The following is a 17,707-nucleotide window of genomic DNA, read 5'->3' on the forward strand; positions in this document are numbered from 1 at the left end:
CCTCCAAAATCTCTTAAGTTAGGGCTTATGTCTCAGCACTAAGTTTTTGGATGTTACACATAACTTTCCAATGTCAAAAACAAAACAAAAACCCCAAATCAAAAACCACTTCTGGAAATGCCTTGAGATCATGTAACAATGAAGTTGTTCATCTTGCCCTCTGGTAGGGTGCATTGGAAATTGCATTACTTGCATGCTTCTAATGATGGTCCAGGGAGAAGCAGTGTTTTAGGGCTCCCTGGGCATGTCCTTGATGGACAGGACTGTAGGTTGCATAATCAGGAGTCCTACCCTAGCATCTTGCTCAATTGCTTCATTTGAAAGTGCCAAAGTCTTTAGAACATAAACTATGTGTCCCAATCTTGGTCCTCCTATGGCTTCCATAATCCCCCTCTTATTGTGATTAGCGGTCTTACAATTACTCATGAATTTGTACAGCTCCCTGTATTCCAGGACTTAGTGAAGTAAAATCCCGTGTTTGATTAGTCTGATGGTATGAAGACTTCATGGGAATGGCGACCCTAATGTGTCTGCATCTTTGTGTCCTTCATAAACGAAGGCACTTTGTCCTTAACTTATCTTGGTGTTAGGGTCTCTTTTGTAGTGAAACACTTGTCCAACTTCTGTAGTGGACTTGATTTCCGTGGATTGCACAGGCAGAAGTCAGTCGTGCATAGCTGCCATTTATTTTGTTCAAAAAGTTTGATGGAATGATGGAAGAGCTGAGTCCAGCCCTGGCTAGCAGATTCTCTGTGTCCCGAGATTTGAACGGATGTGCAGCCTCACACCCGCTCCTGTCCCAGTACAAGCCCAAGTGCAGTTCCTTGGAGCAGGATGAGCTGCACCGTCGTTATTTGAACTGCAGAAATACAAGCGACTCGCCTCTGTGAACCAGGCCAGAAGGCTGGCTGAAGATGACTGGACTGGAGTGCAGAGTGAGGAGGAGGAACACAGGAAAGATGACGAAGACATGGATGTTGACATTGACGAGAAACTCCCCTAGCACTTTGCCAATCAGTTGATGCTCTCTGAGTGGCTGATTGATGTCCCCACGGACTTGGGGCAGGAGTGGATTGTGGTCTTGTGCCCCATTGGAAAAAGAGCGCTCATCATGGCCTCCAGGGGTTGCACCAGCACCTACACCAAGAGCGTTTACTGTGTGGACAGGTTTCCTTCCCTCCTGCCCGGAGGCAGCAGGCAGAGCTCATGGACACCATTGTGCACTGCATTCACAGCGAGGTGCAGCAGACTTACTACGTTCTGGACCTGTTGTGTTAGCGGGGACATCGCGTTTATGACTGCCCCACTGATTTCTGGTTCTACTGGATGCATGTGAAGTTAGCCGAGGAAGGCCACCTGGGAGAGCAAACAAAGCTCAATCCTTTTTAGTTTGTGGGGCCCAGAACTTCCAGTGCACCCCAAGAGGCTGTGTGAGGTGCTGGCCACACGCTTCCCTTTTGAGGTGGACGGGCTCCTCTTCTACCACAAGAAGATCCACTACATCCCGGGCAGCATCCCCCTGGTGGGCTGGCTATGGCCTTACATGGTGCCGCTGGTCTGCAGACCACCCAGCAAGAGTACGCAAGGCACCAGCTTCTGCAAATCAACCAGGAAAATTAATACTGTTATTCTTTAGAGTTAGTGAATGTTGCAGGGTATAGCTTTGATAACAACATCCTGGTCAATAAAATAAAAATAGTACCATCATGGCTAAAACATTAAAGGGAACAATGATATTAATTAAAATGTTTTAATTTTGATTACATAGGAGCATATTTTAAAATAAATGACTACTGGGACTCTCTGACATGAAAGGGGGGAAGGAGTCAGGTTATTCATCAGTCAACAAGATTGCCTTAATGTGACCAATGTTTGTCTAAACTATACTTGCAAAATTTACCTTGTGATTTCACGAATCCTTCTATCACCAAGACCATATTTTCCAACTGTTTTCCCTACCTCATTGTTTCCTAATTTCTCACTCCAATTACCAATAATTATCTATGTGGCTTGACTACATGTTGGGTCAATTTCATACTGAAGTGATTGGAAAACTACTTCAGCGTCTTCATTAGTGATTCGTGAGAAAATTTTACTCATCATTGTATTGACAAGACTTTCTTGTACTCCCATAGATACCCCATCACCCAGAGTGTTGTAGTTCAATACAGATCTCCAAGTTCAGTTTGATGAACGCACCATTATGCCTCTTGAGTTTGCCTTTCCTGTAGAGTTAGTTAGCCTTGGGATGGTTTGATTCAATATGCAATGACCATATTTCCTACTGATCTTTGATTTATCCACCTCACCAGCTGCTGAGGTCCATCATCGGCCTGTCCATATTGGGTTCGAAAACCTTAGGGCCAACGTACGCAGAGGAAGTAGCTAGACTGAAAAGTAAGCCTCACACGGATCTTGAGAGCCTCTCCCACTGTGAGTTGATAAGAGGAGTAACAAAGCCAGAAAGCTCCTTTCTGAGGAGCTCTGGGTGCCATGATCCAGTTTTGGAGGGCAAGGACAACCAGTGTAGCTCTCCCAGAAGTTTGAGCAGACGTCTCGTACCATTCACAAGTCAGGATTGCTCTTGGAGCAGATTGATCAGCAGAAGCAGCAGGAACCCACCCAGGCTCCTGGACCTGGGCATCCAGAGTGTGTGGCAGGATGAGGCCTCAGCCATGGCCGTCCTGGAGTCGCTACTCACGAACTCTTCCCACCACTGTCATGCAGCTGTGGTCGGTGGACACAGACACGCAGCGAAGGCCACGGTAGTGTCTTGGCTTTTTATCCTGTTCCCGTAGGGGCTCTCATGAAGTCTTGGCATTCTCAACAGGATATTTTGATATCCTGCTTCCCAGATGATTCCACGCAGGGGATGTGAACTCTGAGTTGTGGATATATGCCTGAACACTGACACCAAGTTTTGGAGAGTGTGGTCTGAAACCCAATCCATTGCGTCCAGTGACAACCCAACCCAGGACTGTGACTTCCAAAGGGAAGGATCCCGTAGCAAGAGAGAAGCCTCAGTGTTTGGCCTCTATGTATTTGCTCACAAGCATTTTGCCTTCTTGAATCAGTACCAGATGAATTGCTCACTATTATCATTACAAGAGTCAACTGTGGAAAGACCCTGCCTACCCTCTGCTGTCAGGAGTTAGCGTTTGAAGGAGATCTGTCACAGCTTCTGATTATTGAGGAGATCTTAAATGGGGTACAGATGGATTCTGTGCAGGAGGTGGGAATCCACTGCAGATGGAACCTGCAGAGGCGCAACTGGTTTACTGCTTACCTGTCCCAGATGAGTCACCAGAGCACACTCCATGTTTCCCACGTAAGTCCCACATAAGTCCAGATCCCCTGGTGTCATGTACCATGGACAAAGTGGAGAAGTGTCTTGCAAAACTGGCCTCTCATGTCCTCAGTCTGCATTACTCCAGCACCTCGTTCTGGAAGCAGTCTTCTTCCTCAATGAGCACGTCTATCAGCTGCTCAGTTGTTGGCCTACACATTCACAGTTTCTCTCTTTAAAAGCACTAGATTGCGTTGGACTCTGGCCTGACAGCCTGTGCTTTTGTCCCCGAACCAGCCAACTAAGGTCCCCGCATATGAGTGGTATGTTCAGGGATTCCTTAAGACATGAATTCCTCCCAAGTCTGCTAGAGAGGGTCTCAGCCACCGTGAACCACCTGAATTTAGCTGACTGTGAAATCGATGACTCTGAGCTCACTGCCTTGCAGCCTGCTCTGTGCCAGTACTCCGCGCTCACCACCTTAGAGTTGGGTGGAAACCCAGTCTCCATGGCTGTCCTGCAGGACCTGCTTCAGCACACAAGCTCTGTGTAAGTTCTCCCTTCTGGGGCTCCTTTTGCCTCAGGATTGCTATGAGGACACGGAAAGTTCTCTCTTAGGATACTCTTTTAGAGGCAATGGAGGATCTCAAGACGACCCTGCAGGCCTACAGATTCCTCACTTTAAGATTTTCTCCCAGTAAGGGAAGTTAGGATGAAATCATCATGCATGTGGCAAGCTAATGTGGTTGCCTTCCTTACTAATCCTCACTTATGCTTCTGGTTTACTGTACCACTTGGAAAACCCTCATGTTCACTATGCAAATGATATTATTTGGAGTTAGGTTCAAGAGGATTAGGCTATCTTTGCTCTAACAATGTGGTGATTGGGGTTGAAGATTACAGGAAGCATCTGACCTTTATGCCCTTAGCCCAGTCATTCCTTGCTGGCTTCACATCTCTCATTAACAAGACATGAAAAGAGAGGCCAACAGACAGGAGCAGAGCATGTCCTTGGAACCCAGGGTCCCTGCAGGGAAACCTTATAGATTCAGAAGAACCTGGATGCCAACACTCGTGGAATCCCCATGGAATGCACACAGATGCTGAAAGTTGCCAGTCCATCCCAGTACAAGACAATCAACATCCAATCTTTCATATCCATGTCTAAGCTTCTGACACTAACATATTTTGCCTAAGATAAAATAAATGTCTCTTTGTAAAGCTATCCTCTTGTGGTATTTACTTCTCCTGGAGCAACACTATTTAAAATGTGCATTCAATTTTGGGCTCTGTTCCCTCGACCTAACAGAAATGGGCATGGAAGGATGTCAGTTTTGGAGTTGTGCCTAGGTAGTGGGCTGTGCTTGTCTATTAATCAATAGTTGGAGGCTTCCAAAACCACTAGCTTCTACAATGGAGAAAGATGAGAGTCTTCCACCTCAAAGACACGCAGCATTGTTTACCAACAAAGCTCATACAGCCCTTGAGAGAAAGTGGAAAGCATCCCATGGGGCAAAAGCAGACAAGACACTTTATATATGGGAGAAAGATGGGGCTTTCTACTCCCACACAGAGTTACAGTCATGGAAACTCTTAGGTTGATGCTTGTATCCTGAGAGCACTTGAGATTTAAGACAGTGTGTGGGATCCTTCTGCAGAGGTCAGTCCTTCAAACATTGGTCAGCACACCACCAGGTCACTGGTTCAAATCTGTCAGCCAGTCCATGTGCTTTAATGAAGCCATCGACTCCTGGAAAGATTGACAGTCAGTAGGAAGCCAAGGAGGCATTTCTGCTCCTTTTCATAAGTTTGTTCATAAGTCGGATGAGCTACAGTAGAAGAAAGTTTGTGCTTCAGGAAGTGCGCTACAAAGAGGAGCATCCATAATGACAAAACTGTATTGCATGTAGGAGAAATGGGACAGTAAAGCCATTTCTGTAAACACCCACTTAATCCCCCTCACCCTCCAACACAACCCTCACCATCTTCGGTGTCCTCTCCGTCCCAGTGCATAAGGGGTGATGGCCGAGGGCTTGTGTGAACAGGGCTGGGTCTGGATTCTCCGGGGTTGGTCTGTTCTGATGGCATCAGCCCGGCTGATGAGATCTCACGAAATGCCATCACTTCCATGATGAGATCTACTGTCAACAGCCAATGAGGGGGAAGCAATAGCTTCCTGGTGGGTGTGGTCTTATCCTTTAAAAGGACTCTCTGAAAGCTCTGGAGCTTTGTTCTGCACCTGGACCCTTCATCTGACCTGAAGGTGTCTGGACTTGAGACGGAACCTTGCCAACATTTTCCTGGCTTCTCTGGAAGTTTTCAGGCTCAACATTCTTGACGAAGAAGTCTGCCGTTCGACCTGCCTTCTTGGATTCTTCATGCACCGGATCTACTTCAACAAGGACCGTGGCCAAGACTGAAATTGGAGCCTTGTCAGCGTCTGCAACTGTGAGTTGAATGAGAGTTACATGAAAACTACCTGAATGGTTGCGAGGAGCTGATGGGGAGGGACGCAGATCTTGGAGGGCTGGTGTAAGGAGATGGGAGAACACAGCGGCCTCTCCGTGGGAGACCAGATCCATGGATGGACAGAGGGAAAGGGTCTTGTCCTAGAATCCCTGTTTCATACGCTACTTCTTGTCATGGTTGACTGTCTCCTTCTTTTAGGAAACCCACTCTGTGTGTTCCTTCATCTTGTTTTTGTGGCCCCTGCATTTTTCATCGAATATTTGTGTGGCAGTTTGTTTCACAGTGGTGGCTTGGGAGGACAGGACAGAACAGTGCTTCCTTCGTAGGTTATAGGATTTCTGTGCATCTGGAATGACACAAATGCTCCTAACCAAAACAGCATCTTTCAAAATTGGGAACCATAGAATTTTGATTGTGAAATTTGCACTTTCGATTCGTTCTGTTCTGTCTTGTTTTGTTTTGCTTCTAGCACTTGTGGTCTTCTTCAGTTCCTTGCGCTTAAAAAATTCTAAGGAAGGTTCTTCAGCTCTGTCTGCATTGTGTTTGACCTTACATGTCGAGCACTTTCTGACAGCCTCTCAGACTGAAGCACACTGCCATGGAGTCACTGCTGACTTTCAGCAACCCCTTAGAATTGCTGGTGCGATAACTCTTCATGGGACAAGAAAGCCCAGTGTTTTTCCTGCGAAGCTGCTGGTGGTTTCAAACTGCTGACCATGCAGGTCACAGCAGCCCATTGCATAACCAGTGCCTGCGAATGCTCCCGAGTCTGTCCTAATGCAGGGAATAGTCCCACTGCCTTCTTGAGAACCAACACTCATTTTCTGACCACCAAATACTCATGTTGAACTTGAAAGGACACGGGGAAGATCAGTAGCTCGGAATCTCACGGTGTCCTGGAAGCAAGGTGGAACAGATTGCTCTGGGAAAGACAGGTAAATGATGCTGAAGCACAGGGGCAGAATGAGAGTGTAGACTTAAGGGAAGTCTCCTGTAAACTAAGACATGTAAATGAGCGAAAGCTTAGTCTTTTGTCCTCCTCAATGATGACGTGATGGATAAAAAAAGTCCCTTTTTTATTCCAAAGCTATTAACAAAGATCTTGGCAGAAATGACTATTTATGTTTAGTTTCTCTGTCGAAAGGAGGAAACCCCAAAGGAATCTGTATTTAATTGGCTCTGCCTTTATTTTTCCTGCTTTTATGTGAGACAAAGCTTTAACTGGGTCTCAGCTCCTTCCCACCTCTCCTTTATCTGTTACATGCACGGAATGGCCTCCTCTTACCACCTCTTTGACCTCCTATTGTCACTGGTGATTTTCACCTTGAGCAGCATATCTCACTATAATAGTGTAATTTGTCTTCTGTTTTACATGTTCTGCTCAGCTCTTGATGGTTTCTTCCATTGGCTTTAGCGATGCTTCTACCAATGTCAGGATTCAGAGTCTCCTTTGCGTCCAGCTAGGTCATTCATTCTTTTCTGTTTTGTGAAGGATTTTTCTTTCATACATGATACTATTGATGTCATGCTATAGCTGGTCCAGTTTTCTGTCGATCGTATTCACTTGATCACATCTGTTGTTGAGATGCTCTTGACATTCAAGTGGAATGTGTCTGAGGTTATATTTGCATTCTCCTGCATCTGATTCAAGTCTTCAGCTTCATGGCCCCAGCTTTGCTTTTGCCTGCTGATAATGAACTCCCACAAAATGTCTTTTAGGTAAGGGCTTCAGTCAGAACATTTCATTTTCAATAAGTTATCAATAACAGTCAAATCAAGAAAACCACTTCAGCTAGATGGCTGCTTATTTAACTTTAAGCCCTTAACACCTAAATGCTATATCTTTTCATAGACAGGCAGCTTTCCCCACCTTTGCTTATGCCCACATTTCATCTTACGTTATGGTATCGGGAAGGTGAGCATCACAGAATGCAGATAATTAGGACCAAGTGACTTTTGTTGAGGTAGTACTTGAATCTAGGCCCCATGTCCATCGGCAACCTTAATTCTTAACATATAGATATAAGTACATGGATTGGTTTCCCTCTCATTGTATATAAACAGGGTCAAGTATAAAGAAAATGTTTTGAAACCGATGATATTAGCATCCCTGCAAATGTGCTTGACACAATGAATGCATGTGTGGCTTACGATAAGAGATGTAAGAGCCCCCAATAAACGTATTTAATAAAAGGAAAGAAACATCTGTCTTCCATTAAAAGAAATTTTTAAAAAGTTAATGCGGACATCCGGCTTCTTACTCAGAAAGTAAGTTTTGAGTGGAATTTCTATTTCCAGATGATTTCACTCTGTTGTGATGTTTGAATATTCTGCATTCATGATCTAGGGAATGAGCGATGCAGATGAATCCAGAGAGGCAAAACCATCTGTTGTCAGAGCCCCTGAGCTGAAAGGATGAGACCTCCAGTCCCATGGATAAGTGTTCCCTAGCTCTGAAATGTCGGGCCCTTTCGTCTCACTCTCAGTCTTTGAAACTTGAGGTAGTGTCCCCCAAATTTCCTACTTATTTTTGCTTCATTCACCTCCCCAGCTGCTGAGGTCACTGTCTGCCATCAGACTCCTGACTGCCCATCTTGGATTCCACAGCCTCTGGGTCAACTTGAGTCAGAAGAAGAAGAATCCAGTTTGAAATCTAAGCCCACGTGGACCAGCCTCTACCAGTGTGAGTTACTGGAAAGATTAGCATGGTCAGCGAGCTCCTCTCTGAGGGGCTAAGGGGATGACAGTGGAGTCCAGAGTGTGGAGGGCTAGGACAACCAGATTGGCTCTCCCAGAACACTGAGCAGACCCTTTCTCTTCATTCACAGGTCAGGATCGCTCTTGGAGCTGATTGATCAGCATGAGCAGCAGGAACCCACCCAGGCTCCTGGACCTGGCCATCCAGAGCGTGTTGCAGAATGAGGCCTCAGCCATTGCCTCTCTGGAGTGGCTGCCCACAGAGCTCTTCCCTCCCCTGTTCGTGGCAGCTGTTGTCGGAGATTACAGAGAGACAGTGAAGGCCATGGTTGGGGTGTGGCCCTTCCTCAAGCTCCCTCTGGGGGCTCTGATGGAAGATTGTCAGTCTCCCCCTGACATCTTAAAGGCTGCCCTTGATGGCCTTGCTATACTGCTTTCCCAGAAGGTTAAGCACAGGAGATGCAAACTGAAAGTGCTGGATTTACAAATGAACACTGGGACCAACTTCTGGAAAGTGTGGGCTGGACGCCAGTCTACTGCCTCTGTAATGTCATCAGAGGATCCAGAGTCCACCCATCCCAAGACTCAGATCCTCAAAGAAGACAAATGTAGGTCAGTGGAGAAATATCCAGCCTTGGCTGGCATGACGGTGCTCACTGACCTGTGCTTTCAGGAAGACATCCCAAATGAAATGCTCACCTTCCTCATCGAAAGGGTCAAGCAGACGAAGGACCTGCCACACCTGTGCTGCAGGAAGCTCGAGCTTGTTCGGAATGTTGCCCCGCTTCCCATTCTTGGGGAGATCCTCAACAAAGTGCAGCTAGACTCTGTCCAGGAGATGAGATTGCTTGGTAGCTGGGACCTGCAAAGCCTCAACTGGTTCTCTCCTTACCTGTCCCAGATGGTCCAACTGCATACACTCCTCCTCTCTGAATGCACCCTGTATTGCATCGTCCCCGGGGAGAACGATGAGGACGAGGCGCAGAAGCTACTTCAACAATTCACCACTCAGCTCCTCAGTCTGCATCAGCTCCACACCCTCATGCTGCACTCTGTGAACTTCTTTGGTAACCACCTCCACCAGCTGCTCAGAAGCTTGCAGGCGCCCTTAGAGACCCTGCACATACGCCGTTCCTTGCTTATGGACCAGGACTTGACATACCTGTCCTCATGTCCCTGCACCAGCCACCTGAAATCCCTTGACTTGAGTGGTGTACGCAGGCCTGGCTCCAATTACGAGTTCCTCCCTGCTCTGCTGAACAGAGTCTCAGCCACCCTGGCCCACCTGGATTTGGCGGACTGTGGCATCACGGACTCGGACTGCGATTACTTGCAGCCTGCTCTGGGTCACTGCTCTCAACTCAGAACCTTGAAACTCTGCGGAAACCCGTTGTCCATGGCTGTCCTACAGACCCTGCTGTTTCACACTTTCCCAAGGTGCAACTTTGCCTTTCTAGAGCTTCCTGTCCCCCTCAATTGCTACATGGACCACCAGTTAACTCTGCCGTGGCATACCTTTGCAGAGGTGATGGAGCAGCTGAGGCTGACCTTGCAGCTCCATGGACCCCAAAGAATACGCCTTGCTTACAGGCACTGTCGCACCCTGTGCGATGCAATCTGCATCCGTATGGACAACTAGTGCCACAACCCTTTGCCATCTGTTCTCAATCCTGACTTCTACCTTGGGATCCCAATGTCGTATTTGGAAAGACTAGTGTTTCCTAAATTAGAGCGGTTTGGATTGAGTTCTTGAGCTTGAGCTTGAGTTTGCCATGATGACGAAGGAGGTTGGAGGTATCGGTCAGAGGATGCATCTAACGTGATCAGCCTTCCTGAAGTCAAGCCTTAATTGCTTCACATCCATCTTCTGAAAGTGATGGAAAAGGAGATTCAGCAGCAGGTAGCAGATGTGCTCACCCACATCACGAATCAAAGCCAGGAGCAAAATACATCCCTGTCACCCACGGCCCCTTCCCTGGGCATATGCAGGACCTTGGCGACATGGATGCCCAGGCGCATGGAGTTCTTCAGGACTGCAGGTGTCCCCGATGCTAAAAAGCGACATGACCTTCCACTGACTCCTTTCCAGGGAGAAACCAAGTGCCGAGAGCCCTGCCCCACATTTCTGTCTCCTACCACTTGCAATAGTAGAAAATAAACGCCTGTTCCAAAGCCATGCACCCGTGCTATTCATTTCTCCTGCCGCAAGAGTGCCGAACTTAAGAACACCTAGTGATGCTCACCTTCCAGACAGGATCGCTGAAGACAAAGTGGGTGCATAAGCAAATGTGTTGGAGAAAACTGATGGTGCGTGTCTATCAAAAGATATAGCATTCGGAGACTTAAAGGCTTGAAGATACACAGTCAGCCATCTAGCTGAAAAGCAAACATGTCCACATGGAAAGACACCAGCCTGTGTGATCATGAGTTGTCAATGGGATTATTTTACAGGCATTTGAGACCCAGAGCAAAATCATACTAATTTCAATAGGGGTGCAGCGGGTGGTGGGGAGGAAGTACAGAGTGGAATGCCCAAGCCCATCTGTAGACAATTGGACATGCTTTTACAGAAGGTGTGTCGGGGAGAAGTTGAGACACTCAGGGTGCAGTATGAATGAAACATACAACTTTCCTCTAGTCCTTTAAGGCTTCTGCCCACTCCCCCTGACTATCATGATCCCATTTCTACCTTAGAAATCCAGCCAGACCAGAGGATGTACACTCATAAAGATCAGAGCTGGAAACACAGGGAATCCAGGATCGATAAAGACGTTGGACCAATAATGAGAGTAGGGATGCCAAGAGGGTAAGGTGTAAGTGTGGGGAGAAAAAGGGAATCGATCACTCGGATCGACTTGTAACTCCCTCCCAGGGGGAGAAACAACAGAAAAGTGGGTGAAGAGGGACAGCGGATGATGTAAGACATGAAAATAATAATTTATAACAAACAAAGCGTTCAAAAAGGAGGGAGGGAAAAACAAGGAGCTGACATGAACGGCTCAAGTAGAAATAAAATGTTTTGAAAATGATGTTGGCAACATATGCACAAATGTGCTTGACACAATGGTTGGATGTGTGGATTGTGATAAGAGTCGCAAAATATTTAATGATCATGACAATAAAAACCTTGAGCATACCTACTGATGTCGGTGTGAGTTACTGTAGAATCACACCCCACCCGTAGCAACCCTCTTCACAACAGAACCAACACGGACCAGTCGTCTCCATCCTCACAATTGTCCCTATTCCTGAGCCCATTGATGCAGCCACCGTGTCACTCTATCTCCATGAGGGCTTTCCTCTTTTTATCCGCCCTCCACTCTGACAAGCAGGAAGCCCTTCTGCAGGGACTGGTTTTCCTGACAATATGTTCAAAGTACGTTCAGGAGAAGTCTTGCGCTCCATGCATCTAAGGATCACACTGGCCACACTTTTATGAAGGCACTTTGGTTTGTCATTTTAGCTGTCCACGGTGCCTTTAATGATCTTCTCCAGCGCCAGAATTCTAGTGCAGCGGTTTTACTATGGTCTTCCTTCTTCAGTGTCTAACTTCCATATGTGTAGAAGACCATGGAGAATACCATGGCTTGGTCAGGAATACCTTAATTCTCAAAGGACTATCTTTGCTGTTCTGCACCTCAAGGTGTTGTGCAACAGATTTCCTTAGGATAAAATGTCTTTTGATATTTTGAATACTGTTTCCATACCATTGATTGTGGATCCAGGCAAGAGAAGAATTGTGGACAATTTAAAACTTTTTTTGGTAGTGAGGTAAGTATATATATTTTAGAATGCTAATGGTGTAACGACTTGTGTGTGGGCTGTTATCTAGAAGGCTGACAATTCAAGTCCACAACTTTCTCCACCAGAGAAATATGGGACTGAGTACTCTTGTTAAGACACTGGGACAGATGAGAGCTCTCAACACAAGGAATGCAGGACAGATAAAACTTCAGAAGCAATTATGGGTGTTGCGATACCATGAGGGCAGGTGTGAGGTGTGGGCAGAAGTGGAGGAGATGGGCAACCGATCACAAGGATAGATGTAGTACCCACCCCACCCCCGAGTGATACGAACAACAGAAAAATGGGTGAAGGGAGAGAGCAGACAGTGTAAGGTATGAAAATAATTTATAATATATCACTAACTCACGAGGGTGGGAGAGTGGGGGAAGGAGGGGAGTAAAGAGGAGCTGATAGCACGGGCGCAAGTAGGAAACAATGTTTTGAAAATTATGGTGGTGACATATGTACAAATGTGCTTGATACAACTGATGTATGGATTCTTATAAGAGGTGTAACAGCTCTACCAATAAAGTTATATTATATATATATATATAAAATTATGTTACCGTATACATACAATTAAATATATCTATGCTGTAGATCCCTTGGAGACTCACAGGGGCAGTTCTATGCTGACGAGTATAATCGCTCTAACACAGCAAAGTCTTTGAAGTAATGGGTGATGCCCAGGAGGATGACTGATAACGTTCTCTAACATAAAATGACACTAATATTTTCTAAGGTGAATCAGAGACATATATAAATTTTAGATGCATGAAAGTTGAGTGAGTTTGCACTTAATTCTCGCCCCAATGTAAGAACAATCAGCTCTCAGGATAACTTCCTGCTTGATGCTGCATTTCCTCAAGAGAAGAGATCTCTGAAGAAACACATGCAATAGCAAAGTATAACGTAGTAACTCGTAGGTGCCTGGCCCTCAAAAGAACAATGTCAGCATTCTTAAAGCTTTAAGTCCCAAGAAGCAAGCATCTAAATCAGTGCCCATTGACGTTCCACACCTTCCGTTCAATCCAGTGATTGTAAATAATATAACCCTGTTCTAAATGATGGTATCGCATCGCAGCTTCAGTTGTGCACACCTGCTTTGTAGTAGACTAGAGCTGACAGGGGGAAGCACACAGCCCATTTGCGTTCATCACAGGTGGATTACACTCCACATGACTGCCCTGTAATCACCATGGAGGGATGCGAACAGCCCTGTTATCTCACAGAGAACAGTGTGAATTCAATGATGGCCGACGTCGCTGTTGTTCTGTGTCAGAGTCACATCTGATGCGCAGGGACCCCATGCACGACAGAAGGACAGACTGCACACTCATGTTCCATCCTCACGACTGTAAGTTTCAGGCCCTTGTTGCAGCCACTCCATCAATCCATCACATCAAGGGACTTCTTTAGTCTCCCTGTGCTTCTCCAGGGAATGATCCCTCCCCAAAACCTGTCCAAAGTATGTCAATTGAAATCCCATCATCCAAGGCTGTAAGCAGCAATCTGGTCACATTTCTTTCAAGATAGATAAGCCTGTCCTTTTGGCACACCTGCGCTGATTAGAAATCATCCACTAATTCCTTATTGTGATCCCAAACGATTTTTCATCCATGTAACCGTGCAAGGACGAAGTGTTTTGGAATGCCCCATCTTCTCATCGCTACCCTAATTGGTGATGATGCACACCTTTTGTGTTGGAGGCAGCTGAACTCTGTTGGGACTGGACCTTTGCGGGGGATTAGACCAGCTGTCCCGCATCAAGCTGGGTTTGAAGTGAGGCATGTGGATGAAAGGAAAAGAAAGAGCTATGTACAAAGCATGGGACAGGGAGGATTCCAATCCAATGGACTGAAGTCTACAGTATATTGGAAGCTTGGTATATATACTCTTCTTACACAGGGACTTGGTTACAAAGCAAACATCAAAGCACTTAAACATTCCTAAACTCTTATCTATGCAAATGTAACTCAACTAGTCACAGTTTCTTAACCTTAGAATAATAAAAGCACTAGGTTCAAAGACAATCACAGGGATATGCAAGATTCAAGAGAGCCTCAAAGAGATCCTAATTAACTGAGTTATCCCTCATTGCTTTTTAGCAGCAAAGTCACAAATAGTCAGTTTGCAATGTTTTTGTCTGCAGAGACAGAGAGACTCAGGGTACTAAATAGTCACCCATTAGTAAACACCTTGGTCAGCTGGATGCTTCCTACAGACCTTAACTTCCTCTTTTTGCGGATTTCTTCTAACTGGTGCAACAAGTCTGTGAGCACGGTGTAGTGGTGTTTTGCAGCTGCCACTGTTCTGCCTGAACTCGTTTGCTTCTTATTTGGACCAGACGTTTCATGTGAGACGTCTCAGACTCTCTGGAAATATTTTGGATTCAACAAATTTCCTGAGGGAGCAGGAAGTGAAATGTCAGGACACCAAATGTGAAATGGTGACAAAGACTTTGATCCAATCCCAACAGACAGATACAGTCATCCCCTACAGAAGTGGTTCCCAACCTGTGGGGCGCAATCTCTGTGGGGGGTCAAGAAATCCTTTCACAGGGGTGGCCTCAGACCATCGGAAAACACGTAAATATTTCACAATATATAATTACATATTGTTTGTGATTAATACTGTGCTTTAATTGTGTTTAATTCTGTTCAATTTGAAACAATGAAAATACATCCCGACTATCAGATATTTATATTATGATGCAGAACAGTAGCAAATTACATTTAGGAAGTAACAACGAAAATAATTTGATGGTTGGGGTCACAACAACATGAGGAACTCTATTAAAGGGTCGTAACATCAGGAAGTTTGAGAACCACTGACCTGCAGGTAGTCCCCTAAGTTTATCTTTCTACCAAGGGATAGTAGGGAAGAATGAATTTATGCTTGATGAATCCTTACATAGTTTGGAATTATTCCTTGTATAAAGGGAGAAAGATTTTGTGATACTTTAACGTGCATCATAAAATACAGGAAATAAGTTTTCATTTGTCAGCAATAGTGTGCATATTCTTTCTGTGTTCCTGGGAAGGGGGCATGGAGTGATACCAATAAGCCCGGGAGCCTATGATGCATAGCACTGGTTCTCAACCTTCCAAATGTCACGATCCTTTAATACAGTTCCTTCTACTGGGATGACCCCCAACCACAAAATAATGTTTCTTACTACATCATAATGGTAATTTTGCTACTGTATGAATCATAATGTAAACATCAGACACGTAGGAATTTCATTTCACAAATTGAACATAATTAAAGGATAGCCATTAATCACATAACAATATGTAATCATGCTATGTGAAATATTTATTTCTAATTACAAATAGATGACATTTGGTCTTGAAACATGGTGTAGCATGGGTAACTCTCTTCACACCTGGCAGTAGTATGTGGGCGTATCTGCATATGAATAGAGGAGCAGTGTCTCTGTTGCTAAGACCTTCAGAAATACTTGTTTTCCAATGGTCTTAGGGGACACTTCTGAAAGGATCGTTCAATCACTAAAGGGGTGGCGACCCATAGGTTGAGAACCTGTCATGTTCAGCCAGGAGGAAACGAGGGATCCGTCTTAATGTTTCCTGCAGGATGGCAAGGAGGTGGAAGGGATGCAATTGCGTAGAGTTTGGTGTATTTTATTTTTTATGAGACAACGTGGGATCCTGGAACGGATCTACAGGGTACTCCCACCAGGTGCTCCACAGAGAAGTACATGTTCCATGCTCCAGGCACTAATTACGCCCTCAGAAACCATGGAAGGGTCGTGTACATCATGGGATGCTGCACTGTATCAATAGTTTATCTATTGGGATCCAAACCAGAAGATCACGGTTTGAACATCAGCCTTTCTGTTTTGCAGGAGCTGCATGCGTTCCAGGATGTGTTCATCCGAGTGCATTCAGTTGCTCTACTCAGCATAAACAGGGTATAGAGACACGGGGAGACTTGTCGTTCCCTATATCTTTCTGTCCTCATTGCCTTTGCTCCTGAGTTTGGTTTGTGTTATTGTTTTGTGAAATAATGTGGCTTCCATGAATGGATCTGTTATAATGGAATCCTGTGTGAAGACATTCCTTAGTAGAAGGATCAGGGTGGGATAGTAATCCTTAATCCCTCCTCAATTTATGTCACGTGGATGTCGGGGGAGTTTCTTGAGCTGTAGATCCTGATCCTTCTAACTCCCAAGTGATTTTAGAGAAGTGAGCAGAGAGAAGCCTGATCTCCCTGCAGAACGAAAGGAGATGGGGAGGTCAGGATCTGCATGGGGCAGCTGTGTCTGGCATATCCAAGCACTCATCCCTTCACAACCCCAAGGAAATAGAAAGGAAGCGAGTTTCTCTGAGGTGTGGCTAAACAGAACTTTCATCTCTCATGGGATTCAAGGACAGAACACCCTGCTGATAGAATACATAGCTGTCTGCAGCCAGGAAAGGGGTGTGGATCGGGGTGTGACTCTGGATTGGCAATCCCTTCCCAGTGATCTACCTAGGCCCAGGTAAAGCCAGATGCTAAAATACAGTCAGATTTCAGAGTCAGTTCACACTCTCATATGCTATCAGTATACTGGGAACCGGTCCTACACCCAAAAGAAGACAGAGCATTCTCCTCAGGTAGATGCCCTGAATTTGGGCTTCACACACCATAATAAGACAATTACTTCTGGTTGGTGTTGCTTCTATCACTGTGAAATGATTAAGGATCCTCATCAAAACCCTTAATCCCTTAAAATCCTATGTGCTGCAGTGAACTAATTGGGATCTCTCAGCGAACCATGGGTTTTTAATGAGAAACTGCTGAGGATCACGACTGTTCTGAGAAAGGAAAGGTAGAGGGGACTACGGACAGGATTCCGTTGTAAGTGATTATTACAAAGGCTAATTGTGATGGACGAAGCCTGATCTCTCAACACAAAGATGGGTCACTGTCCCCAACCTCACTCTTGGCCATCAAACCCATTCCAACCCAGCAAAGCCATGGGGCAAAGAACTGCACTTCTAGTCTGGGAATTCTTGTATTTCCCCTCATATGTGATTGGTACTTTTCTCTGTAAAGAGATTATCATTCTGTTTCCTGGAACACATATTGATCTAATAAGAGGGAGAAATAAAATTCACAATCAAGAAGAAATGAAATCAAAATACAACACCACCACTACAAAAAGCACAACATGATATACTGTGAGAAAAATATCAGTGACAACCACACACAAGTATGAAGTCATAATTTCCTAACAAGCACCAACACACACATGGAGAGCCACACCCCACGCAAAAATGTCATACATGAAGAACAAAGAAGCGTAACACAATACAGTTACACACTCTCACACAACACGTGCAAACATAAGTCATTATTTCTGGAATATACATATCAATAACCTCACCCAAGGTCAATGGACTAATTCTAAAGTTAACAGAATGAGAGAAGCGGGTGGGTCAGAAAACAAAAGCTATCAAATGC

At 45.3% G+C, this 17,707-nt stretch overlaps 1 protein-coding gene and 1 pseudogene across 1 annotated transcript; both read left to right on the forward strand.

The window, feature by feature from the left end:
• Window positions 1–713: 713 nt before the first annotated feature.
• LOC142434782 (snurportin-1 pseudogene) lies at window positions 714–1,636 on the forward strand (annotated as a pseudogene).
• A 7,459-nt stretch (window positions 1,637–9,095) lies between these two features.
• On the forward strand, window positions 9,096–10,091 carry LOC142434783 (PRAME family member 27-like). Its single transcript, XM_075539387.1, has one exon. The coding sequence runs from the start codon at window positions 9,096–9,098 to the stop codon at window positions 10,089–10,091; it is 996 nt and encodes a 331-aa protein (XP_075395502.1).
• Window positions 10,092–17,707: the final 7,616 nt, after the last annotated feature.

The sequence above is a fragment of the Tenrec ecaudatus genome, chromosome X (genome assembly GCF_050624435.1).
Source record: "Tenrec ecaudatus isolate mTenEca1 chromosome X, mTenEca1.hap1, whole genome shotgun sequence".
Lineage (NCBI taxonomy): Eukaryota > Metazoa > Chordata > Mammalia > Afrosoricida > Tenrecidae > Tenrec > Tenrec ecaudatus.